This window comes from Equus przewalskii, chromosome 7 (genome assembly GCF_037783145.1).
Source record: "Equus przewalskii isolate Varuska chromosome 7, EquPr2, whole genome shotgun sequence".
NCBI lineage: Eukaryota > Metazoa > Chordata > Mammalia > Perissodactyla > Equidae > Equus > Equus przewalskii.
Window position 1 is genome coordinate 72,988,595 of NC_091837.1, and position 27,292 is coordinate 73,015,886.

At 35.9% G+C, this 27,292-nt stretch overlaps 1 protein-coding gene and 1 non-coding gene across 2 annotated transcripts in view; one reads left to right on the plus strand and one right to left on the minus strand.

Moving 5' to 3' along the window:
• DCC (DCC netrin 1 receptor) overlaps positions 1-27,292 on the plus strand; it is a 1,088,896-nt gene that overhangs the window by 878,046 nt on the left and 183,558 nt on the right. Inside the window, exon 13 of the mRNA XM_070627604.1 lies at positions 17,091-17,232. Coding sequence (XP_070483705.1) covers positions 17,091-17,232 — 142 coding nt within the window. The remainder of the gene's footprint in view (positions 1-17,090; positions 17,233-27,292) is intronic.
• On the minus strand, positions 19,988-20,094 carry LOC139084962 (U6 spliceosomal RNA). The gene has a single exon (XR_011542902.1). It is a non-coding gene; the product is annotated as a U6 spliceosomal RNA (small nuclear RNA).

Genomic DNA, 27,292 nt, shown 5'->3' on the forward strand with positions numbered 1-27,292 from the left:
CTTCATGTTGTATAATTTAAGGAAAATCCATTAAAATTACTTAAAATAAAAATCTTTAAAAAATACTTTGTTGAATTGGTTTTAATCTTAATTTTAATAGACTAATTATTCTGAAATTGCTTTATTTTTTCCCTTATAATCCAATAGTGCTCATGCAGATATTTAAAGTAATCAACAATAATGTTATCAGTAATTAAAATTACAGCCAACTACAAGCGCTACTAATTGTTAATGAATTAGACACATAATGATTGCATATTTAATTGAAATACTGATTGAAGTATTGATAGTTACCCATAATATTTGTTTCAAAAGTAAACTATTTCTTACTGTTCTCAAATTGGAGGGAGTTATTAAGAATATGTTCCCAACTACTCTCTGAGTAGCTTGTCAGAACTTTAGTGGGAAAAGGACCTGCTCTTCCTGCATGTATAAATAAAACTGGTACAGTTGATCAGAATTGACCAGACTGGCTGTTGAATGAATCTGTGAATTTTAATTGGTTCATTTGCATATTAACAGGCAACATTCTGCAGATGGTTCTGTGGGCCCTGAGTATCTGGATTTGGCAAACTCAGGGACCATTATATAGGAGTGTTAGCAGTCATTAAACACTGATAGAATCCCTGTTTTACCAGGAGGCTGCAGTGGTATCACTGTCAACCTGCTGATCAACCTTTTCATGAATTAATGAGTTCACATATTTATAGCAATTTGGTGGTTAGAATATCGGCATGACAAAAAAAGAGTTGACATTTATATTTTTGAAAAATGATTGTTGAAGTCCACAAGACAGGCTAAAGCTTAGAAAGGAATATTTTGCCTATACCATCATCACTCAAAATTATTTTGAACTTTCTAATCATTGAATCAGAGGAACAGGAGGCAGCTTAGCAAGAATAAACAAATGCTGGGTAATATTTGCATTTCATGATTCATCAAATAATGGGCATTCTAATTTAAAGGCATAAACTTTGAATATAAAGCCAGAATTTATTTTCCCAAAAGGAGACCATAGTGTGGTGTGTCTATTTAGCTTAATAGACTTAGTAAGGCCAACATACCAACAGCATCATAGAATCTCTCCCTGGAAAGGATTATACTCTTCAAGGAGAGTGTTCTAGGTGAATATCCCTCTGTGACAGCACCATCCTGGAACATAACAGGCATTCAGAATGTTTAATGAACAAATTAATAAAGCAATGCCTGTCAATAATAGCAAAATTTGCTCTGGGCATTAATCCGAAGAGAACAGATTATTAAGCATTTAAAAATATTTTTAATTTTAATTTTTAAAATCAACAATACAATTATGAGACCACTGAGCTGTCTTGATTCTTCATATGTCAGTGATGTTTCAGAGGTAACAAGCATAGAAAGCTCTTCTCTCAGCCACCATAATTCACCTGTTAGGCTAAGTAAGAATGTTCAAGTAAAAGCTGGGATAAGTGGAGGAGACTTGGATAAAAACACAGCTTTGAAAATTTTACTCGAAGTCCTCTTTTTTAGAAAATGAGAATGGGTTTAGGATGTGTGTTTGAGAAGAGAGGCCCTGAAAATCTGAGCAAATATGATTTTTGTCCAAAGTAGTGAAGTGAAAAACATAAAGATTGTTATTTTATTATTCTGTTGAGTTGTATGGTGTGTCATTTATGAAAATATTGCATATGACATTATTTTTAATCCAGCAACTCTATTGACAGCTGGACACTTATGGTTTGGATGTAACGTGTAGATAGTAAATTATATTAGTGGTCTGTATTCTAGCATTATCTGGAAATTGAAATTGAGAACAATTCCACTTACTTCATTCTTGGAAGAAATATTTCTCAAACCTTTGTTTCCAACAAGAGAGCATCACAAAACACTTGTGATTCTGGAAGCAGCCAGCTGTTAATATGAGTTATGTGAATCTGACCTATAATCTCACCTGACATTTGGAACTCAAATATTTTCCCTCATTTCTCCAACACAATTAAAATATTTAGTCTCACTTCATTTTATGAGACATAAATAGCCATGTAAGTACTCTGTAATTACTGTACATTGTAACAAATGACCTCATAAATACATTGTAATGTCCCATGTAATTACATGGTAAGTCGTGTCTTTGAGATGGTTGCTCTGAAATTGAAAGCCTGCTCATTTCAGAGATTAATTACTTAGGGCCTAATTTGACAGTTTGCTTGAAGATATGCCTTGTTAAGTAGCTGCTTCGGCCTTTTTTTTTTAATGTTTCATAGTAAGATTTTGTTTCCTTATTTAGTGTAGACTCAGCTATATGTATTTGTCCTTGAATATTGGACATGTCTAAATTTTGATACATAAAAGCAAAATAGGCATTGTTCTGTACAAGACTGATTTGCAATCATAATTCTTCCATCAAACATTAGGTAGAAATTGTTTTTGTGACAATAATTTTAAAAGTTCTGGTTTTATTACTCTAAAAGGATTTTTGAGTATAAGTTGTCATCAAAATTATGGGTTTTATTCTCTTATTAGGCATTGTGCAATCTTTAAACTAATGTTTCATTTTTTAGAGACCAAGTTGGTATATCATGATCATCTTAGCTTGAGTGCATCATTGCAATATCCTGAATTCTTACTGGTTATTCTTGATAAATTCATTTCATCCCATATGTGAAAGAATTTTCATATAGCACAAATCAACATTTAAACTCTTATCTCTTTGGGTCAGGATGCTTAAATGTCTGGTGAAATCAGTTATTCTGAAGTTATGCCATTCTCCTTACTGCTCAAATAGCATCTTGGCTTCTATGTTCTGAAACAAAAAAGAGATGGGAAATGAGTGGACACTATATTTTCTGCTCTAAATTGTACATTGGTCTATTTTCTTGTGCCTTTCAAGGGTATAATTTTACATAAAACTCCCCTGATATATTTGTGTTCTGGCTTTCATAACTCTAGTCCCTGCATTGAGGCTATTCTATTGCTTTTAGTAGTTTTATCTAGTAAAAATGAATAGTCTGAGAAAGGAGCTAGTGATCTGAAAGAGTTAATGAGCCTCCCTAAACATCCAGCTTACTTCCAGGGAATGAGTTAGGCACTGGAGAATAAAGTCTATTGATACTGACAAATTCTGAAATGTATTACTCTTAAGATCCCTTTATCATGAACTCTAGGGAACAACCAAATTGCTTTATTGTAATGGAATTTCGTCAAAATGTGAATACCTCCTAGAAATTACATTCCTGGTTTCCAGGACCTCGAAGAAAACAGGCCTGGCTACTAGGCTATGCATAGCAAATTATCACATGAAAAAAAATGCCATTTTAAGTCCAGGAGTTTACAAAAAAGAGGATGCTAGGTACACACCAGTTATATCTTTTTTTTTTCTTTTCCCTTTAAGGTGGACTACATACTCTGCGTTTGAGGGTGATTTTCTTGGTTAGTTTAGGAGTATTTGATTAATTTTATTTAGTTGACCAAGAAAGCTTAGCAGGAAAGGAAAGATTGATTTTTTAAAATGTTTCTTCCAGTAATAGAGACCATACATAGTTACATATCTGAGAATCAGCTCCAACAGGGTTTTGGTAATCAATAGAGAAAGCACTGTTTCTATGAGCCACTCATCAGAATATGGTAAAATCTGCCATAAAGAAACCACCTCTTCACACGTTGCACTAAATGGTTTTTGAGTAGCAAAGAAAGTTGTTTCCAGGGAACCGTCATCTAGTTGTTTCAATCAGATGAAGTCTTTATGAAGGCAATTCAGACTCAATCAGAATCACTCATTCATTTATTTTTTATGTCTTCAATATCCAATCATGTGAGGCCAAAGTGACTTGATGACTTAATTCTTTGAAAAATTGCTTCAATTTTCAATGCCTTTTTGTGTAATTCAAAACAAATGTGGATACTACTACTACTAACTATAACAATTATAAAATTTTAAAAATCAAAATGAAACTTTGTATTTTGCAGTGGTTTCAGGTTTCTAAGCCCTTTCTCACTGATCACTTCTCAATAACTAGGTGGGAGATGGGGATGATCGCGTGATGCACCACTGATGCGGTTAGGATAAATGATTCCTAATGTCACTTGGCAAATTAATGAAAAACAGAGTGGAACAGTATGCTTCCTGTCATCCGTCTTCTTATTCTTATTGAATATCCTTTATTTGTAGAACACTGTTCTCACTCTCTAAACGACAATTCAGAGCTGCATGCTAGACAGAACGTCTAATAAGATTTTCTAAGCACTAGCTATAAAAATTAAGGAGATTCCAGTATATTGCATTCACCTATGCCTAGGATTTGAGCTTGATTTAAAATTTGGAGTTAATTCTTAAATAGACAACTAATGTTTATTACATAGAATGCGCATGTAGGTCTGGGGCCAGAGTTGAATTAGCCACACCACTAGAGAAGAGTCCACAGGCCACACTCAGCTATTGTCCACTCTTCTCCTAATAGAACTCTGAGCCTCATCTTTGAATAACTCAAGAAATATTTATAAAATGTTACTTTCAAAGTATGCAAAATACTAGCCTACCAGATGGCCAAATTGTCAATATACACCAGGTGCCCTGTGTCTCTGTGGACAGTGATGGATTGGGGAATCTCACAGTGAGGGTTTGGAAATATGTTTGACCTTAATTTACTGGTTCAAAGTCCCTGTGCTGCTAAAATGAAGTAGGTTAGGTCAGTTATCAGCTTCCCCTTTTTTCCTTGGATTTGTGATGGTTGAGCATTCAGCATGTGATTAAAAGAGCTGAGAAAAGTGGTGGCATCCAATTTTATAACATCAATTTAAATTCAACTCAGTTTATGTTAGCTAAGAAATATAAAAAAAGGAACATATAAGAAATGGAGCATATTCCAGATGACATTTCTCATGGTGTGTGAATTTTTGTTTAATCTGATGCATGTGCATTGTATACACCTGAAAAAGACAGATCTGTGGGATGAATGGGTATGGAGTTCAGAGCCAGTGTCAGGAGGAGGGTCATGCCCCTATACAAGAGTAAGTCAGATGATTAGGGATGTTCCTTTGGGAAGACTGGCCATGGTATCCAGAGAAAGAGAGTGGTAGATAACAGTTGTGTCGGGTAAGTGATGTCAGAAAGGGCTGATGAGGTGCTTCAGGTGGTGAATCAGAAGGCCAGTAGGTTTGGGCAATTCAGAGTGTGAAGGCAGATAACATGTCTAGGTTCAGAGAGGCAAATAAATATTGTCAGGGAAGTTGGGCAGCCTCTGATAGATTCAGAAAGGAGACACTAGCTGCTGGAAGACTCATACGTGAATGTCTTGGATGAACCAGGCAGATTAACAAAGCAAAAGAACATTCACAGAGAAGCATGACAGCATCCCTACTAGAGAAACCAGTTACTAAAACTGGGACCCAAATCAAAGAGGATTTGCAGTATTTGATTTGAAGTTGAGCAACCTGAGAAATTGTCCCAGTGTGGCCTACCATATTACATAAACAGGGCCGGGAATTTTCCAGAGTAGGTCAAGTAGGGCGTAATTCTTAGATGGAGGCTCCACTGGCACGAACTGTGAGGAGAAGGAGGCCAGCAGGGCAGAGAGAAAGGGAGGACTATTTTACACCTAAACAAATCTATTGATGAAGAAATGTGTGCGTTATTTCAAAGTCATTAAATAAAGTCACAACGGATTAGCTTTCATTTTTTTAGTAAAACAAAGCAATGTTTCCTCCCTGAATTTAAGACGTGTGTAAAATTGTATTTAAAATCAAGTATTACTCAATTTGTATATAACCATACATTTATTATTACACAAATATTTAACTCAAACTTTCTGTGGTACTAGCAGACTTCACTCTGGAAATGTGTCACATAAAGTACTTGCTCATGTGGCTTTAGGTCATTTTGGATAACAGTTGCCTATGTGAACTCAAGAATGCCAATTTTAGTATGCTACTCAAGTTTTTAACTTCACTCATCACAGGAGACTGCATATTTATGATAATGAAGTAACAACATGTCAAATCTGCCAGAACAGTACCTAACTTTACGAAAAATATATAGAGACCTTTACTATATCCTATTGATATTTTATCAAACCCATACTTGGTTAGTACCATAAAGTGTATAGGTTTATAAAAAGGCAAAACAGTTTTTGGAAATTGTTCACACAATTATATACATCATAAGAGTTTAAAATACCGTTTTATTAATTTCTATTCCAGTTTAAAATTCAGTTATATCTTTTTACCATCAATAGAAATATTTACTAAGTATTTAGATAAATATCAAAGGTTCAATATTAAATGCTGTTATTATATAATTTTGATATGACTAAGATATTATTTATTCTAAATGATAAAATTAGAAAAATGCCCTTCCTAAGATTAATTAGAATATTATCAATATAGGTAGCCTTTGTTTGTACATTCTCTATGAATTGTCACTTATTGATGCTACGGGGAGGTCCAGGGAACTTTTTTTTGAAAGTGGATTATTTTTCAGACAACCTTATCTCAGTAAATGCACTATCATCTACCGAGTTGTTTATGTCAGAAACCTGAGTCATTCTTGATGAGTGTTCCTCCTTTAGACTTGACATGTGATAAATCACCAAGTCCTGTCAAGTCTACCTCCAAAAATATATACCGCCTGCATCTCTTCACTTTTCTGCATTCTTCTAGTCTCTGCACTATCCCAAGGTCTGTTCTTCACTACCCGTGCCTAAAGGTTCTATTGGCTACAAGAAATGTGAATCGTACTCACACAGGAAATTGCTCACTAAATATTCATAGAAGAAAAGGAGTTTAAAAAGTGTTACTAGGTAACTTATCTCTCTCAGTGCTCCTTTGGATGTAAGGAAGAAAAGTCCTTGAGTCAATACACAAATAAGTATGTCTACATTCTGAGCGTTGTTACTGTACATGGTTTGCTTGCTTCCTTCCTACCCTTCTTTACTTTTGCCTGTCTTTATTCTCCCCTTCTCCATCTCCTAATCTCTTCATTTCTGGCCCTCACTCTCTTTTTCTCTTTCCTCGTTTTTTCCCTTGAAGTATTTATAATTTATTGCATCATTATTATGCACCAGAACTGTGATGGAACTTCCAAGCATCTTCCCATTGTCTCCTTTAATCCACACCACATCCTTTGAGGTAGGTACTGTTATTAGCACCTCTTGCAGGTGAGAACACTTGGGCTCAAAGAGCTTAAGTGGCTCATTCACTGATAAGGAAGATGACTAACATGGACATGAGCAGAGTGACACTGGAGGCATTGGGATCAGTTAGTTAGCCATGGCAATATTCTGGGCAATGGTTAATTAAGATCTTAATTAGGGCAGTGGAAGAGGGAAAGTAAATAAGGGGACGGATGGGAGATACAATAAAAAGAGGTTCTTTAGAAGTGCTGACAGACTTTCTTTAATAAAAATCCATAGGGCCTCATCGGTACTGAAAACACATTTCATTCTTCAAGCAATTTCACATGAGATTCCATAAGTCACCAGAATTATAGAACAGAAATAAGGGGCAGAGTTCAAAACTGATTTTCAATTAAATTTCAAGATTCTTAGATTCCTGCTATGTTTCAGCCAAGGCATTCGTATTTGCTTCAAGGACCTTCTTTCAAATGGTGCCCTCCAATTCCCTTCTACGGAAATGCTATCCAGATAAAACCACTTAAAAAAAAAAGAAAGAAAGGCTCTTTACGACAGTAACTGAATATGTTTGGAGAAGGGCTTGTCTTCCCCTGAGGTCTGCTCTAGAAAGAGTAAAGCAAAACGGCAGTGTGCAATGGGATAGATGATATTGAAAATAGACGTTTATGAAATGTGGCTTCTGAAAAAAATTTTAGGTGATGGACTTATCAGTTATTGTTTTCCTGTTTTCTTACTACTCATATGCATCTAGAATAAAGGAAAGATAAAGGAATGAATTAATAGAGCCCATCAAAAGATAATACCGCATCACTGAGTCAGACAAAGTTGTCTCAGATACTTAGGAAATAATGGCCAATGAGGTCCTTTCCTTTAAATCAATACACCAACTGCACTCCACCATGTTTATTGTAAACTAATTCCTTTTCATGGTAACCAAAGAGGGAATGGAGGGATTTGGAGAAGCTAAATTTTGCAGTTCTTTTTTTCCAAATCTGAAAAAAAAGCAGAATTAATCTTTGATTCAAGATAGAACATTGCAAAAGTGAAAAGAATTAATTTCTCCTTCTCAAGTAATAAAAGGACCAAAAGTCAAGTCACAGCTACTAGAATTGATTTTTCAAAAGTCAAAGGTCATGCGTTAAGTACTTTTAATAAAAATCATTACCAGTCTTGCCCACAAAGACTAGGTCATGTTACAAGAATTTTCCCATAACAGTGACAGCTTTAGGTCACTCGGTGAGAGAATGAGCAATGAAGTCTGAGCTACTGAGCACCGGCGAAACAGGTCTCATACAGAAAATAAGATACGCTATACCATTAAATAGGAAAAAGTCACTGAACACTTTCAATTAACTTCCAAAAACAGTATAATTGGGGATATCCAGCCATATAATCAGCAGAGGAATTTATACAGGAAGAATTTGACGCTCAGAGTTTTTTCAATCTGCTGATTGAATTGATTCAATTGCTTGAAATCAAAGATAAAGCACAAAAGATGCTAATAAACTTACTTTCTACTCACATATCAGGATGAATAAAAATGATAAAATTACTTCCAAGATGAATAATAACCATGAAGGGGATTCACCTCCTGGTGTGTAGAATGTATAACTGATTCTATTAATTAATTGCTGCTAGGCATTGATAATAAGGTATTGGCTATTTGAGAATAGTTTATGCAATCATGAGAAATCCTTAAATATGATAAATAAAAATTATTATCTGTCAAAAACTAAGTATTGCTCATGTAATCAGTAGTATAATTAAGTTCTCCAGGCTTATCAAGTGATTTACAATCATTTGGTAGACACACTAAGCACAATTATTATTCTTTTTTCAATTTGTGCATTGGAATTTAGGTCATTTACAAAACTTATGAGAGGTCACTCAGCAGAGCCATAGCAAAGTGTTAACTGAAAATCAGAAGGTTCCACCTGTTGGTCTAAAGTTTAATATCTTCATTTATATCTTCATTTTCTATTTGAATTTAATTTTGACTTTAAAAAACAAGCTTGTAGTCCTTAGAAAATGACCCTTCTTGATTTACCAAGGGCTACTTATGGGAAGGCCTGTTGGATATGTTAAAAACTAATTATTTAAATTCAGTTTTGTTTCTTCCAAGAATAATCTGTAGGAGAATTTAGGTGAGTAGAATTCCCAAGTAGAGACTCTCTGATTACTTATTTTAGCATGAAATGATGAAAAGAACATTAGACTTAACTGTTGGATAATCCTGAGTGATGGTACAAGGTGACTTCTGCACATTCATTTAACTCTGTGCCTCAATTTCCTCCTTTGTAAAATTGTAAAATATGATAATATCTGCTATGCCGACCTTGAATCATTGAAACATAAAAGTAAGGTGAGTAGTAGAATATAAGTATAAGGCATGACTATTCATCAAATCTGGGTTGTTTTTCTTTACTAGTTTCTAAAATATTTGAGAGCAAAGAACACATCCACACCTGTGCATGTATGTGTGTGTGTGGAAGGGGAGAAGGAGTGAGTGAGTCTGTGTGTATTTAAAGGTTATGAGTTATTTGGGAGCCAGTGACTATATATTATTATTTTATCCATTAATTTGTCTCCCAAATAACTTAGCCAAATGCCTCAAATTAGCACATTGATTTACCACGTCTCCTTAGGATGACCTAAAAAACTTGAATTTTTTCTCAAATCTACCTTTGCATTAAATTGTCCTATATGTCCCATCTGCTCTAGCCAGTAAAGGGCTACTTGATCTTCCCTTGAAGATGCTCTCCATTGTTGTGACACGCTGAGCTTGCACCTGAGAGTCCCTCTGCCTTGAATACTGTTCTTATCCCCTCTGTGACGTCCTACCCACACTTTAAAGATGAGCTTCTTGCAAAGTCTTTCTTGACCCCATGAGACAAAATTGATCTCTCCCTCTATTATATTTTCTGGGATTATTTTTCATCACCAGTTTATGTGTCTATTTCCTTAGCCAGAATGGATACACCATGACGTATTAGAGTGTTTCTATAGTCCCAAAGACAGTGCTTAAAGCACAACATAGAGGCAGGTAATATATTTTGAACGAATAATAAACAAATGAATTAGACTCTCAGCCTCTTGAACTCCCATGGGAAGCAATATTAAATAGTAAATAATGCCAGCTTCCGACTTACATTATCTCAGTTCAGATTCTGCTTCTATCACTTACTGGGTGTGCAGCTTTAAGTTACTTGAGTACTCTGTGTCCCGGTTTACATCATTGTACAAAGGGAATAACGGCAGATAACTTACAGGGTCATTGCGAGAATAAAAAATGTAACTCGTGTAGATATGTGCAGTGTTTAGATCATCACTAGATTTGTAGTAAGTGTAAAAAAACCGTTAACAGGTATTGATAAGAGTGGTACTCACTTTCTCACATTTAAAGGGTAGTGAGGACAAAGTAAATGGTCTCAGTAGAGCCATACTCTTTCTGACAATTTAAATAATCAGATTCATTCTATTTAATTAAGTTCCTCTAAAATTATTAAAACATATTTATTATACAATTATAATTATATATATAATTATGGTTGATCCTATTATTTGCAGAATCTATATTTGCAAATTCACCTTGTTGTTAGCGCCGTCCAGTCAAGTCTGAGTCCTAGCGATCCTGTGCATAGAAGAGGGGAACCCTGCCCAGTCTTTTTGCATCATCCTTTCAATTTCCAGCGCTATATTAGACAATCCTCCACTGCTATTCATAAGGCTTTCATGGCCAATTTTTTTAGTGACCAAGTCCTTCTTTCTAGTGTGTCTTAGTCTGGAAGCTCTGCTGAAACCTGCCCACCATGGGTAACCCAGCTGGTATTTGAAATACTGGTGGAACAGCTTTCAGCATCACAGCAATGCACAGCTGCCATATGACAATTGACAGACAGGTAATGAGGTTTCCTAATCAGGAAACCAACCCAGGTGGAGAATGCCAAATCAACCACTAGACCATCGGGCTGGCTGCAAATTCACCTACCCACTAAAATTTATTTGTAACCCACAATCAATACCCACAGTACCTTTACAGTCATTCACAGACACATGCACATGCGGCACGGTGAAAAATTTGAGTCTCCGGAAGCATACATTCCCAGCTGAGGTTGAGAAAGAAGATACCCTTTTCAACAAACTGCTCTGTTCAAAAGAAGACTTCTCAAAGTGTCCTTTTTGTAGTCAAATAAGTGCCACGTATTTTGCTTTTTTTTTTTTTTCGCTTTTTGTTAGTGATTTCACTGTTTAAAATGCCCCCAAAGTGAAGTGCTGAAGTGCTGTCTGGTGTTCCTAAATGTAAGAAGGCTGCAATGTGGCTTATGGAGAAAATACATGAATCACATAAGCTTCATTCATACATGAGTTCTTGTGCCGTTAGCCACCAGATCAATGTGAAGGAGTTAACAATAATATTAAATAAAGTGTCTTTAAACAGAAACACACATAAAATAAGGTAATGTATCCGTGAGTTGACAAAGATATAAGCAAAGACTCATAGAAAACTAAACCTGTATTTTCTTTAGGAGCGATATTTCAATATTCACGAATTCGGGTTTCGCTGCAACTTTATAGAACATAACTACTGCAAATGATGAGAATCAACTGTAGTTGGCACATGTTTTGAAATTGTTAAAACCATTAGCAGGTAACTATGACTTCGGACGAGTTTTTAAGTCCTTTTAGAACGGAACTTGATTATTTGTAGAGCACTAGTTAATTTGTAGTAGATCAGGAAGAAGGATTTCAGGCTTCTGTCTCCCTGGAGAATACTGCTCTGCCGCTGCTACGCTGCCACGCGATTGAAATGAGGTCAGAATGGTCCTAGGACTGTGGGCATAGGGGGCTCACAAATCCATTCCTTGAGTTTATGTCTGTCTTCTTTCTGACAATCAGTCGTTTATTTCTACCACCTCAAAAGGACAATTTTGTGTTTATTTTAAAAAGTAATTTAAATTTTCATCAAAGTATTACATGCACATTATTTTTTAAAAAGTTAAATAGGTCTGAAGTGTGTCTCTTGTATGCAGCATATACATGGATCTTGTTTTTTTATCCAGTTGGCCACCCTATGGCATTTGATTGGAGCATTTACTCCATTGACATTTAAAGTATCTATTGATAAATATGTATTTATTGCCATTTTGTCACTTTTTCTTTTTTGGGGCTGTTTTAGTAGTTCCTCTCAGTTCCTTTCTTTTTCTCTTGCTCTTTTCCCTTGTGGTTTGATGGCTATCTTTAGTAATATGTTTGATTTCTTTTGTCTTACTTTTTTTCCTGCTTGTTATAGGTTTCTGGTTTGTGGTTAACATGAGGATCCTATTTAATATACTAGACATATAACAGTCTACATTGAGTAGATAGACTCTTTAGCTTGACCTCTTTCTAACAGCTCTACTTTTTCACTCCCCTCCTCCCACATTATATGTTTTTCACATCATATATAGTCTTTTGTTTAGTGTGTGTCTATCCATTACCCTCTTACCATTGAAATAGGTGATTTTAGTACATTTGTCTTTTAACCTCCACATTATCTTCACAGGTAGTTGATCTGCTGCCTTTACTATACTTTTACCTTACAAGTGATTTTATTGCCTGGTTTTTATTGTTGTTTTTTTGGAATTTTTGATAATTTTTTTTATCTCTGTTTGTGGTCATTGCTTTCCCACTTAAATAAGTCCCTTCAGCATTTCTTGCAAAACTGGTTTATTGGTGATAAACTCCTTAATTTTTGCTTGTCTGGGAAGCTCTTTATCTCTCCCTCCATTCTGAATGACAACCTTGATGGATAGAGTATTCTTGCTTGTAGGTTTTTTCCTTTTAGCACTTTAAATATGTAGTGTTCGGGTGGTGAACACGATGTAATGTATACAAAAAAAAAAAAAAAGAAGGTGAGGGGTAGGGGAAATAGGAAAAAGTTGCTAAAAGGGTTCAAACATTCAGCTATAAGATGAATAAAATCTCAGGATCTAATGTAAAACATGGCGACCATAGTTGATAACTCTGTATTGCATAATTGAAATTTTCTAAGAGAGTAGAACTGAAATGTTCTCACACAAACAAAGATACATATGTGAGGTGATAGTTGCGTTAACTTAACGACATGGTGGAAATCCTTTCACAATGTACACATGTATCAAATCACAGTGATGGACATCTTAAATATCTTATCATTTTATTAGTCAATTATACCTCAATAAAATACCTGAAAAAATATGTGATAGAATTAATAGTATGCAGATATGGCAATAATCATGACTTTGTATTAGCTATTGATTGTTACATAATAAAATAATGCAAAACATAAAAAAAAAAGTTAAATAGCATCAGTAGGCTTATAACAAAAACCAATAGACCCTTCCCTGACCTCCCCAAATCCCATTCCCGTTCCCTTCAGACTCCCATGTCCATTGCTTTTAGCCGTCATTTCTTTTATGGCATTTACCTTTATGTTTCTCACTAATGTGCTTGTGTAGCTGTCCCTTCATTCCCCAGTTTTAATTCACCAGTTGTAGAGATCATCTCTCGATTTATTTTTATGTCAGGATTTAGCATGCTTACTCACCTCCATCTCCATTTCCTTTCCCCAATCTTCTTCCTCTTTTCCTCCTCCTGCTCTTCCTTCTCCTCTTCCTCATTGTCCTTCTATTTCTTCTTCTTCTTTCATTGAGGTGTAATTAATTAAAGAGAAAAATACAGATCTTCAAGTGTTTAGTTCCATGAGTGTATTGGTCAGCTAGGCTGCCATAACAAATATCACTGACCAGATGGCTTAAATAACAGGTATTTGTTTTCTCACAGTTCTGAAGGCGAGAAGTCCAAGATCAAGGTATAAGCAGAGTTGTTTCTTCTGAGTCCTCTCTCTCAACTTATAGATGGCTGTCTTCTTCTAGGGTCTTCATGCGGTCTGCCTCTGTATTTTCTGTGTCTTAATCTTTTCTTTTCTTATAAGGACACCAGTCATATTGGATTAGGCCTACATTAATGACATCGTTTAACTTTAATGACCTCTTTAAAGGCCCTATCTCCAAAAACAGTCACATTCTGAGGTCCTGGGAATTAAAACTTCAGCATAGGAATTTGGAGCAGGGGCACAATTCAGCTCATAGTAATGTATTTAGGCAATTGTATCCATCCATATAAGAAACATGAAATAAAGATGCAGAATACTTCTGTTACTCCAAAAAGTCGTCTTCTACCCATGGCCATTCAATTTTCCGGTGCACCTGCCATAGACAACTACTGTTCTGATTCATATTACTGTAGATTAGTTTTGCTTGTTGTTGAACTTCATATCAATGGAATTATACAATATACACTCTTTAGAATCTGGGGTCTCACCACGCCTAATCTTATATCATGCTACAATTTTCTTCACTGAGAAATTCCATATTTTTTTTCCAGTTTGGGTTCTCTGTTTCTCGGATTTCAAATCGTTTTCTTTCTCAGTTTGCATCCTTACTTTCCTCAAACACACCCCCCATTAGCTTCATGATAAAGGGAACACAGGTGGATATCTTAGAAATCATGTGTATCTGAAATATCCTTGTACTTGTACTTACACAGGCACATATTCTTTTACTTATATTTTCCTTATACTTGACAATTTATTGTCTGGCTTTAGAATTCTAGGTTAAAATCCTTTAGGATCAGAATTTTAAGTATTGTTCCATTGTTTCTAACTTCAAATGTTGTTGAGAAATCTCACTTCTTACTCTTCTTACTCCTGATCATTTTTTGTGTGACCTGCTTTTTCCCGCCCCCCATTCTGGAAGCTTTTGGATCATCTCTTCTTCTTGGGGCTCTAGTAGTTCAAAGTAACATGCTTTGATGTGGCTCTTTTTAACGTGTTTTGGTAGACATTCCATAATCCTTTTCAGACTGGAGTCTCACGTTTTTCCCTTCTGTAAGGTTTTTACTGGGGGGGAGGGTTTTGGGGGTTTTTTTTTTGCTAGTTTTCTGCATTCTCTTTTTCCTGCTTTTTCATTCTTTCATCTTGTTAGTTGAATGTTGGAAATTAAGAACTAAACCTCTAATATCTTATCTTTTCTCTCCAATTTCATATGAGTATCTTTTTTCCCACTGAATTTTAAATGATTTCTTTTAATTTATATTCCAACTTACCTATTGCATATTTCATTTTTGCCACCAAATTATAATTGTCATAAGCTTTTCAAAAAAATCTTTCAGGGGGCCAGCCCTGTGGTCAGGTGTTTAAAGTTCTGGGTGCTCTGCTTTGGTGTCCCAGGTTTGTGGGTTCGGATCCCAGGTGCAGACCTGGCCCACTCATCAGCCATGCTGTGGCGGTGTCCCATGTAAAAAATAGAGGGAGACTGGTGCAGATGTTATCTCAGAGCTAATCTTCCTCAAGCAAAGAAAAGAGGAAGATTGACAAGAGATGTTAGCTCACGTTGAATCTTCCTCACAAAATAATAATAAAAACAAATTTTCATATGTATGGTGACAGATGGAAACTGGAATTTTGGTGTAAACACAATGAAGTCTATACAGAAGCCAGATATAATGATGTATACCTGAAATTTACACAATGTTGTAAACCAATGCCCAGTGCCCTTATTAAAAAAAAGCTTTCATTATTCCTATATTTTTATCCTGTTCATGTATGCAATATCTTCTCTTAGATTATCAGGGCATAAATGACAGTTGTTTTGGGTTTTTTTTTTGGTGAGGAAGATTGGCCCTGAGCTAACATCTGTTGCCAGTCTTCCTCTTTTTTTTTTTTCTCCCCAAAGCCCAAGTACATAGTTGTATATACTGGTTGTAAGTCATTCTAGTTCTTCCATGTGGGATGCCACCACAGCATGGCTTGATGAACAGTGTGTAGGTCCATGCCCAGGATCCGAACTAGTGAACCCTGAGCCACTGAAGCAGAGCATGAACTTAACCTCTCAGCCAGGGGGCTGGCCCCAAATGACAGCTTTTTGGGTCCTTTTTCTCCTCTAAGCATTAATATTATTTCCTTCAAGTGCTATTATGTTTTTATGTATTTTTTCCTCTGTCTTTTATGCTAAAGGCTTTTCTAATCTCTAGTAGTCTTAAATTGTCAGTTTACATTAAGTGAAATACTGAAAAACTGATTGCCAATTGCAAAGTCTAGTGCATAAGTGGGGTTATTAAGTGGGAGCCTCATTGTTGGGGGTATTGATTAGGGACCTGGCTGTTGTTTTCTCTAGGGCCAAACTTATAATTTCTCTAGAGACCAATTATCTGATATTCTTCCTGGAAAGTATGTACTGGGTTGCCATTGCTCTAGGTACAAGAGGAAGGAAGACTTGGCAGTATTATATCTCTGTCATCCCTACACTTTTCTGTGCCAGATTTCTCTAAGTCCATGGATTCTGTTTTAATATCCCTAGAGAATAAAGCTCTCAGCTACTCCAAGGTCAGAGAAAGTTAGTAGATTGGCTTTAGTGGATGTAGGAAGGACTTGCAATCTATCTCTTACTTCAGCATCATGCTTCAGTCCTGCCTTCCAAGATGCTTAGGAAGCAACAATTTCCAGTCCTCCTTGAATTTCATCATGCAAATCACCTTGTTTTCATTAATATCTCTTAAGGGGGTATTTAGGTTTCATTTTTCTCCTTTGGTTCAGTCACCACAATTCCCTCAGTTTACACCTCCTAAATGTTTGTTAACATCTCTCATCCACTGGAGTCCTATTCTCTATTTCCTTATGGGTTTATACCCTTTAGAATATTTTACTGTCATTTTTGTTGCATTTTCAAAGGAGAGGAGAGAATGCATGTAATCAATCAAATTAATTGTGTATTTTTGTCAAAATCTGGCAAATAGGAATACTGTCAGATTGTAAGAATGGATTTAATTTGGCTATAATGGGCGATCCCTAACACTTCTTGCCTCTCTGCTTTATGCATACTTAGATTTGGCTTGAGTCATTTCTTTGACCCGGTCCTGTTGTCCTTCCTCTCTCCAATGTTTTAATTTACATCTATTATTTTACAGAGTATCAAAGTAAGCTGGCTGCCTCCTCCATCAGGAACACAAAATGGATTTATTACTGGCTATAAAATTCGACATAGAAAGACAACCCGCAGGGGTGAGATGGAAACCCTGGAGCCGAATAACCTCTGGTACCTGTTCACAGGTCAGTGTTCACATGGTGCAGTCTTGCAAGGTTTTGATGAATTAAATGCTTTAAGAATAAAATATACTCTCACTTCAAGGGAGCTTTCTTTTTTTTTTCCCCGGCAGGTGACATTTATTGGTCTGAACAAGAATAACCTTTATATTTTTAACCTGATGGTTTCTATAATGCTTTCACTGCATATTTGGCTTCTGTAACATCATCTTAATAAATGTTTCATAGATTTCTTTTTAATCCATATTAGTTTCTAAGCACTGCTGATTCAGCAGTATTTCCTATTGTCAAATAACTTAAAAGTAGTCTAATCAAATAGTTCCAAGTTTAAGTCACTTTGGTTTCCCCTTCCCTAATCTCCAGGGGTGAGGATGGGGTTGGAAAATGGGGAGAAGGGTAGTTTGAGAATAAACAGAGAGATTATTTTACTTTCCCTAAACAAAAGTAAATTCACTTTTGTAGCCATATTGGATGAATTCCAATGGTAGGTCAAGCTTCCCTATGGAAACTGGACCCAGTTTCAATGCAGTATTTAGAGAATATGGTTTTTATTTTATAAAATGAATAGTCATGTATTTCCTTTGACTATTGGAACCCTTAAGATATGTCACTCCAGGTTCCTAGAAAACAGAGACTGAGGCAGGCTTTCAACGTAATGCCTTTGGGAGTACAAGCCCAGGAAACCAAGAGTGAGAGAACAAAGGAAGTGAGGCAAGGAAGATGAGAAACCAATCATGGTGGCATACTATTAATCTGGCCACAAGTTTAGAACAAACACAAAGCTTGCTTGGCCTAATGGGATATCTCTGGAGAGGCCACATGAACTATTACGTCTCACAGTCGATGGCTGGGTAGGAAGCGTGAGCAGTTTCTCTCTTGTCTATCATTGGTCAAAGTCCACCCACAGGTTGTTAAGTGTTCCGTACTTCCAAACAACCCCCTGGGAAGCCAGAGCTTCTGTTGAGTGTGCGAATATGGAGTTCTCTCCTTGTCAGGTGGCACCTTACATGGCGGCGGCTTGCTCCAGGGTAACAGCAGTACTCAGGGCTTTTTAGCCCTAAGAGCGTGAACTATTGCCAGAGACTTAGGAAGCAAACCATATAGCAGTGGCTCATGGCAAGGTTTGGTGGATGAAGTTGAGCAAATCTGGAGTGGCGGATAAACTGGGTCCAGGACAATGTACAAACTGAACCTCATAATTTACTACTAATGGATAAAGTAAATTATCATTGCAAATGGGAAAAAAAAGAAAGCAACCCCTTATCAAATTCCTTTCTCTATAGAAAGTACTCAGTAAATTCATTTGAAATCATAGCATGCACACACACTTTAAGCTACAGGTTTACCCCGCTATCTGAAAGTAGAGCATTCCTGTGAGAACTTTGGTAAGCTGAGATGGTGTAAAGTGAAGAAGCAATACCATTAGTTTATATGGGAAAAATTTTCAAGTATTCCCAGACCCCCAAAATAGCTTACCAAATCATACCAAATAACACATATAACATAAAGTGACAGTAACATATAGTAAAAGCAGGAATGATATGATAAATACACAGGCTGTAGAAAGTAGAAATAATGTATGCACTGTGTAGTTTTACTTACCAGAATTGGGAAGACAGTGAGCACACTGGAAGGTGAGAGGTGGTGGTGGTGATGGTGTGTTAACCTGAGTCATCAGAGGTTGGGATGGTGGAAGGTACAGGAGTAGGGTGTAGGAGAGAGAGGAAAAAGGCCATCTAATAGCATCTCATCATCATCTGAATCCATCAGCACAGGCAGGTCACGAATGTCTAGACCTTCTGGGTCTGCCTGCCTCCATGTCGAAGGTTGAGGTTTGTTGTCTGCTGTGGCTCATGTGGCTGATGTGGCAGTCTTGAATATGACAGTATACTTGACTGCTTGGCCTGCATAAGGACTCGCTGCACAATAAATGCTGAACGCTATTATTACTTTTCACCTTTTTTCATAAAAGAGAAAATCCTCTTTGGATTTCTTTCAGTTAGCAAAAACAGGTGGTGCTGATGTAGATCTTTCATAAAAGTGAAGGAGTAGAAAGTGAAATTTTGGATACTGGGGGAAACCCATACTTATTCATCCCACACTCTGAGACTTGATCAAAACCTGTTTTCCCTCATGTTTTTTGCCTTTTATGCCGATAAAATTTTAGCATAATGGTGAGCGTGCTTCTAAGATAGATCACCAAAAATCACATAACTTGTTTTATGTCTGGACAAAATCTCCTGGGTGGGTATTGTTGAATCTAAGCAGAAGTCATGGCACTCTACCATACTGTTTAAAAAGCTTAAGAAAAGCCAAGATCTTATGTCCTTTTCCCTGATGAAATGATGAGAAGAAAGTAAAAATAATTGAAGATGAAATGAGGTGTATGTACTTAATGGGACACTTAGCAAAACACGTAGTTTCCTTTGAAAGAATTCACCAAAAGTGAAACATCTTGCTGAAAATTTTTCAAAAATTTAATATTAGATTAGAAGAAGAGACGCTAAGGATAATTTAATCCAAGCCTTTTTTTCCCCAGTTTATTGAGATACATATGACATACATCACTGTATTAGTTTCAGGTGTACAGTACAATGGTTTGACTTAGATTTAGTGTGAAGTGATTACGACAATAAGTTTAGTTAGCATCCATCATCTCATATAGATACAATAAAAAGAAAAAGAGAGAAAAGAAAACAAATTTTCCATGTGATGACAACTCTTAGGATCTAGTCTCTTAACAACTTTCACATATATCATACAAAATATGGGACACTTCATGAATTTGCCAGTCATCCTTGTGCAGGGACCATGATCATCTTCTCTGTATCATTCTAAGTTTAGCATATGTGCTGATGATGCGAGCACAAAGACTTATTTTTTAATAGATAGAAGCATTTGAAGCTCTAAAACTTTATTTTCATTGCTTTTCCTTCTCAAATAAAGATTAAGAATATAAAATAAACTTATTTTTATAAAATAATTCATTAAAGGATGAGCATTCTAATAGAAAAACTAACAATTGGATACTCAATTTACAGAACTATAAATGGCCAATAGCATGATGAAATGTTCACTCTCAACAGTAGAGAAATGCAAATTAAAACAAAAGTGAGTTAGCATTTTCCTCTGATCAAAGTAATAAAGATAAAAAATGAATGCTGATATTCTGTTTTGGAAAGCCTGTGAGAGAGAGACAAGCTCTCGCATACCACTTGAGACACAGAAAATTTCTAGATTCTTCCTGGAAAGAAGTGTAGAGATATATGTTATCTACAGATGTTTATATACGTGTATATGTGTGTGTGTTTGTCTGTGTATGTATCTTCATATATGTATGATGATTTTCTACCCCGGGAGTTTATTCCAATTCTACAGCCATATTTTTTCAAAGTTTTTGACTATAAGCATGTTCATTGCACTGTTACTTTAATAGCAAGTATTAAGAAAAAAGACGCTAAGAATCCAAATATAGAAATTTCAGACAAAATCATATCATAGAATACTGCACAGCTATTGAAAATGATGTAATATAAAAATATTAAATCACATGTTAAATATTTAAAACACTGTTAAGTGAATAACTCAGTTTTATACCAGTATTAGTGCATGCATTCATATTCATAAACCAACAAAATTTGAATAGGGAAATATCTATGGTAATATATACACCAAAATTTTTAATAGTGATTTTTGCTTATGTTAGTAACAATGATAAAATACTTATTTTTAATTGTATATGTAAACTGAAAACAAAAAGACTCTAATGTCATATTATGACTTTTGCTTACCAAAATTAAAGATTTCTTACCACTAAAGCTAACTCTATGCCCACTGAACAGCTAAGAAAAGAGTGATCTGGAAAACAAATGAAGAATAGTAGCCACATGACCAAAAGAACTTGGTAGTGTGAATTGTTTAATACTTACGAGTTTTTTTGGCAAGTGGAATTTAACACATTTAGCTCAGTATCATCAAACCAAGATTCTGACTCCCTGAATATATACAGACTTTTAGGATTTTCTCTCTGCAGAAGGTAAAATCATTTTTAAAAAATAGCCCGAAGTCTGAAATAAAGTTGTCTACAGGATTGGCTCCTTCTGGAGGCTTTGAGAGAATCCATCTGTGTCTCTCTCCTAAACTCTGATGGCTGCAAGCAATCCTTGATGTTCCTTGGCTTGTAGATGCATCTCTCCTATCTGTGTCTCACCTTCCTCTCTGTCTCTCTGTGTCCTCTCCTCTTCTCATAAGGACGCTAGTCATTGGATATGGACCCCACCCTAAATCCAGGATGACTTCATTTCAAGATTCTTAACTAGTTATATCTGTAAAGACTCTATTTCCAAATAAGGTCACATTCTGAAGTTCTACTTATACACGAATTTTAGGGACACACCATTCAGCTCACTACAGACTCCTTTTATTTTTCCTCTCAAGGACAATCATTTTTAATTGTATTCTCTAAACTTTATTTATTCAAAAATAAATAATTCAGTCCTATATTGTTATTCACCTAAAATATGCATGGCAATTAGAGCTTCTAATCAGCGTGGGATAACCCATCACCACTCTAGTTTAATATCATCAGAGCAAAAGAAAAGAAATAGGATGAATTAATTAGCTTGTTACTGGAAAAGTTCACAAATGCCCATTCCCATCTTTATAGATTTGTGGGAATCTGGACTCCAAATTTGAAGCCTTCATTCATACTGTTGCTTCTTCATTTCAATACTTATAAAATGAATTTGGGAAAGCAAACATAATCTGAGCAGTTATATTTGTAGCTGTATTTGATAGTTTTTGAAAAAAGTCACAGACTTCATTTTTAATTTGAAATGAAGAAATAAAAACAGCCAGGGAATAACCTTATACCCTTAAAACATTAAAAACAAGTTTTGCAGAGCTTCTGCCTTCCTCTCCCCTGCTCTGTGACCTCGTTTTAGTAACTCCTGTTGTGTGTCTAGATATTGTGGGAACGTCTCCAATGCTACAAAGCATCAAGGACCCAGGAAGTACTACACACTGGTAGATTAGCTGTGGTTTTGACTTGTCCCCAGTATATATTTAGTAACTTATACACTTTCTAGTATGCAGAAATAATTGATTTTGCTTATGGATCTGCAGCACTTTAAAATGTATAGGATATGGCCCCATATTTTCAGTACTTGTATGATATGTGGATATATTGATTTGGCTGTTAGGAAATGGGAAATGACAGAATGCTTCATTTGGATGATATAAATATTCAGGTGTAGAGACTCAAACCTCTTTCCTTTATAATCCTCTGTCAGACAGGTGTTTTTTGTTGTGTGTGTTTTTTACTAGGATAATGAGACATCTGCAATAACAAAGTAATTCAGAGTTACAATAAGGATTTTAAATGACTCCTATCAGTTTCATTGTGGGGACCCATGTCAACTAAGTTTTCCAGTGCTATTATTAATGTCTGAGTGCTCTTCAGAGGAGGTTGTTTGCAATTGAATTTAAGAGTTTTCTTGTGTTTCATGGCCAATGTAGAATAGACATAATGATAAACATACATTGGTATTTTACGGACTGAAAAATTCAGACAATAGCATAGAATTTTATAACAAAGTTAACATTAGAGGAACAAAGGGAAATTACATTGCTGAATAATGCACCATCTCTTATCATAAGTTCCAAGAAATTAGAAATAGAGGAATTATAGAGCTTGAAGGCACTTAGTAGTGGGGGTAGAAACAGGCAGAACACAATATGCTTTTAACAATAAAATATTTTTCCTGCTAAGAAAAGCATTGCTACCTACATCATAGTTCCTTTAGAATAAAATTATACTTAGAAACAGTAAGGAAACACACATGCACACTCACAAACGCACATTGAGATTGAACTATAGGTTCCTGACCGATGGAATAGGAAGCACATCATTCATACCATCCAGAGCCCTTGTTTTACAAAAGAGGTAACAGATCTGATGAGCGGCACTGCTAAGATCTACCATTACTTAAGGGGATGATCCTGGCTAGACTGCAAGCATTTCAACTCCTAGTTATATGCTCCTTGTACTACGCAATGTTGTCATCTTCAGCTCACTTTATTGTGAATGACTCTGGCTATTATGCGAATCTATAAAAGATCATTGATAGTAAAAATAATTTACAAACTTACAGCAATAATAACACCGATGTCAACTTTAATAATAACCACTTGCTGAAAGCAGTATGAAGTTTCATCAAAAAATTAAAAATAGAACTGCCACATGATCTAGCTGTCCCACTCCTGGGTACGTATCCAAAAGAATTGAAATGAGGTTCTAGAAAAGATATCTACATTTCCATGTTCATTGAAGCATTATTGACAACAGGCAAGACAGAGACACAACTCAAATATCCATTGACAGACAAATGGCTAAAGAAAATGTGGTATATACATACAATGGAATATTATTCAGCCTTAAAAAAGAAGCAAATCCTGCCATTTGTGACAACTTGGATGGACCTGGAAGACACTATGCTAAGTGAAAGCCAGTCACAGACGGGCAAATATTGCATGATTCCACTTATAGGAGGTGGCTAAAATAGTCAAACACACAGAGGCAGAGAATAGAACAGTAATTCCCAGGGGAGATGGGGAAAGGGAAATGAGGATGTGTCTAATGGATATAAAGTGGCAGTTATACAAAATGAGTAAGTTCTAGAGATGTGCTGTACAACATAGTACCTATAGTTAACAATACGGTACTATGCACTTAAAAATCATTAAGAAGGTAGGCCTCATGCTAAGTGTTATTGCCGTAAAAAAAAAGCAAGAAGACATGAAATTTCTGGGAAGTGATGGATATGTTTATTACCTTGATTGTGGGGATGGTATCGTGGATGTATGCATATATTCAAACTCATCAAAATCTATGTGCAATTTTTGGCATGTTAAGTATACCTCAATAAAGCTTTAAAAATCTCCATGATAAAAAATAGCTTTATGTACTTTTACAAATTTAATCTTTATAACATTTTTAATGTGCATATCCCCATTTTATTGATGAGAAAACTTAGGCAAAGAAAGAGAGCTAGCAAATTTTTCAAAGTCACATATCTAATAAGTGGTGGAGTAAAACTTCAAATCTAATTCTGCCCAAATTGAAAACCTATATCCTTAACTCAAACTGTCAGTAACGTGTTGCTGACCATGAGTAATGAATGTTTGGTTGTGTGAGTATATAAAGGGACAGTGGAATAATGCAGGGACAGAAAGAGGTGTCTATTGGATAATTAAAATTGAAGATTATGTTTGCAAATTTGGAGCTGCATAGCTCTAGAAGTGATTAACTTAAAAGTTTCCTACCAATTTATTTTTAAAGTGCTATTTAATATTTCCACTAGCCCAACTCAGGAAAGACATTTCCGATAACAACTTTTAGAAATACACACACAAAAAAGCTTTTGATTACAGACAAGCTTCTCTCTACCACCTCCAATGAATGAATGAATGAATGAATGAATGAATGAATGAATACTGTGTTGAAAGATCTTTAGGTAACAGCTATCCATGTTGGGGCTCAAAATATTGCTTGTTCCTGGTGATTATTGGTATAACTCTTGAAGATACTTCCTCTTTCTAACAGGGAAACATTTTTTCCAAGTAAGAAAACAACTTAACTGTACTTTATCCTGAATTTGAAGTTTTATTAATCTCTTAGGTTGATCCACTGTCGAAGCAATAGAATCATTACCTCCAGGCCGGCTCCGTGGCCGAGTGGTTAAGTTCGTGCGCTCCGCTGCTGTGGCCCAGGGTTCGGATCCTGGGCATGGACAAGGCACCGCTTGTCAGGCCACGTTGAGACGGCGTCCCACATCCCACAACTAGAAAGACCTGCAACTAAGATATACAACTGTGTACGGGGGGGTTTGGGGAGATAAGGCAGAGAAAAAAAAAAAAAGATTGGCAACAGTTGTTAGCCCAGGTGCCAATCCTTAAAAAAAAAAAAAGGAAGATTGGCAACAGTTGTTAGCCCAGGCGCCAATCTAAAAGAGAGAATCATTAACTCTTTCCTGCCTGCCTGTCCATTACTCAGCTCTGGATGTAATCATTATAGATGAAAATTCCTTGCATATTTACACAATGCTTTACATTTGCTGCTGATGTCCCTCTTAGGTCCCAGCTTAGGTCAAGTGGGTCTCTGAAGAGTGGTCTGTGAGACCCCAGCAGAAGATCGGACAGAGCCCAGAGTCTTCACCCAAGAGCAGTCCTGGTTGTGATGAAGGCACTACACGGAACCTTTGCTTACTCTCTCTGAGCCTTATTATCCTTATCTCTGCAGTGGGAGTAATGATGTATTCTGGGTCAAAATCATGGCATATTTGCAAATCAAGTCAGAAAATAATCTGCAAATGTTAGTTAGCTTTACATTTATTAATTGCTTAATTTTATAAACTATTGTAAAAGCAGCTTGTCATTTGATTCTCAAAAGACTATTATAAGACAGGAAAGCAGATATTATTTCCTAGTTACTTTATAGGGGAAATTAAGATTAAAAGAGCTTTCAAGAGATCTAAAACTTGCCCAGCCAAGTACCCGTCACAGCAAAGCAGCAGGAACATTTGCAACCCAGAATTCTGAAGGTGATGTCCTGAAAGCCTCTCGGAGAAGGGAAATGTCTGCTTCTGCCCATCATTACATCCGACACTTATCTAGATGTAGAGGAAACTCACAGATTTCATTCTGTTGATAATGATTTGGTACAGAAGGCAGTGAATTTAGAATCAGAAGACTTGGGTAAAGATATTTTGAAAGAGGAATTTGATCTTTTTTAATCCCACTGTGTAAAACTGGAGTTTATCTGCAGGTATTGCTATGGTAAAACAGATTCAGTGCAATCTGAGGAAGAAATTTCTAACAAACAAATGCCTGGGGTAGGTTCCCTCCTTTGGTGATTTTCTCATACCAAAGCTATTCCTGATTTATTTAAGGACCACTTTTGTTAGAGGTACATCTAAATAGCATTAAATAAGCCACTTAACTAGACATTAAGACCTCTTTTACTATTGGAATTTTATGTATATATTTTAATATTTTTTATTATTTAATCTAGAATTTCCAGGTGTTTTTAGAGAGAGAGATTTTCGCAGCTATGTTCTAGAATAAAATGCATAATAAATTTTTAACATAAAATATAATATTTCAAAGAAATTTGGCAGGATTATCAGAGTGACCTAGGCACTAGTCTATACAGCGTGTTAAACCTTCACTATAGGTGTCATAGAGAGGATGAGATGGACAGTCTCCTACTGCACGTGCTTGGAAGGGACATTCTCATCAGTACTTGGGCTGGCCAGGTGAGATCCCGCTGGGGAAAGACTTAATGGATGGTCTCTAAACTGCCGTCTCATGTTCACTTCAAGTCGTTAGTAGGCTTTTGTTTAATCAAAACTGAATTAATGATTCTGACAGATCCTGAACGCAAAATATATAAATCAAAGTTTGGCAAAATTATAAGGAGAAATTTGCATATCTACTTTATAGTGAGATGTTTTAACTAACTTCTACTAAAAATTGATGGATTCTGCACATGAAAGCCTCTTGATTTAAAGTCAAATGAATGGAACAGAATACACAGGGCATTCAAAAAGATTTATATATCAAAATATTGGATGTGGTAAGATGGTATGTCAGTTAGGTTTCAAGCAGAGAAACAGAACCATAGGAGATATATTGTAAGGAATTGGCTTAAGTGATTGTGATGGCTGGCTAGGCAATTCCAGAATCTACCAGTCAGGCCATGAGGAAAGGCAGACTGGAACTCTCAAGCTGAAGCTACTCTCTAAAAGTAAAATTTCTCCTTCAGGGAAGTCTCAGCTTTACTCTTAAGGCCTTTCACCTGATTGAACATGGCCCACCCAAATTATCTAGGGTAATATCCTTTTACATAAAATAAAATTATTATGGACTTTAGTCACATCTACACGATACCCTTACAACAACACCTAGCCAAGCTGACACATAAAACTGACCATCACAGATGGTATTTCGAATCAGTTGTTGGAGATGATATTGACATCATTGCCTACCCATTTCAAGGAAAAATGAA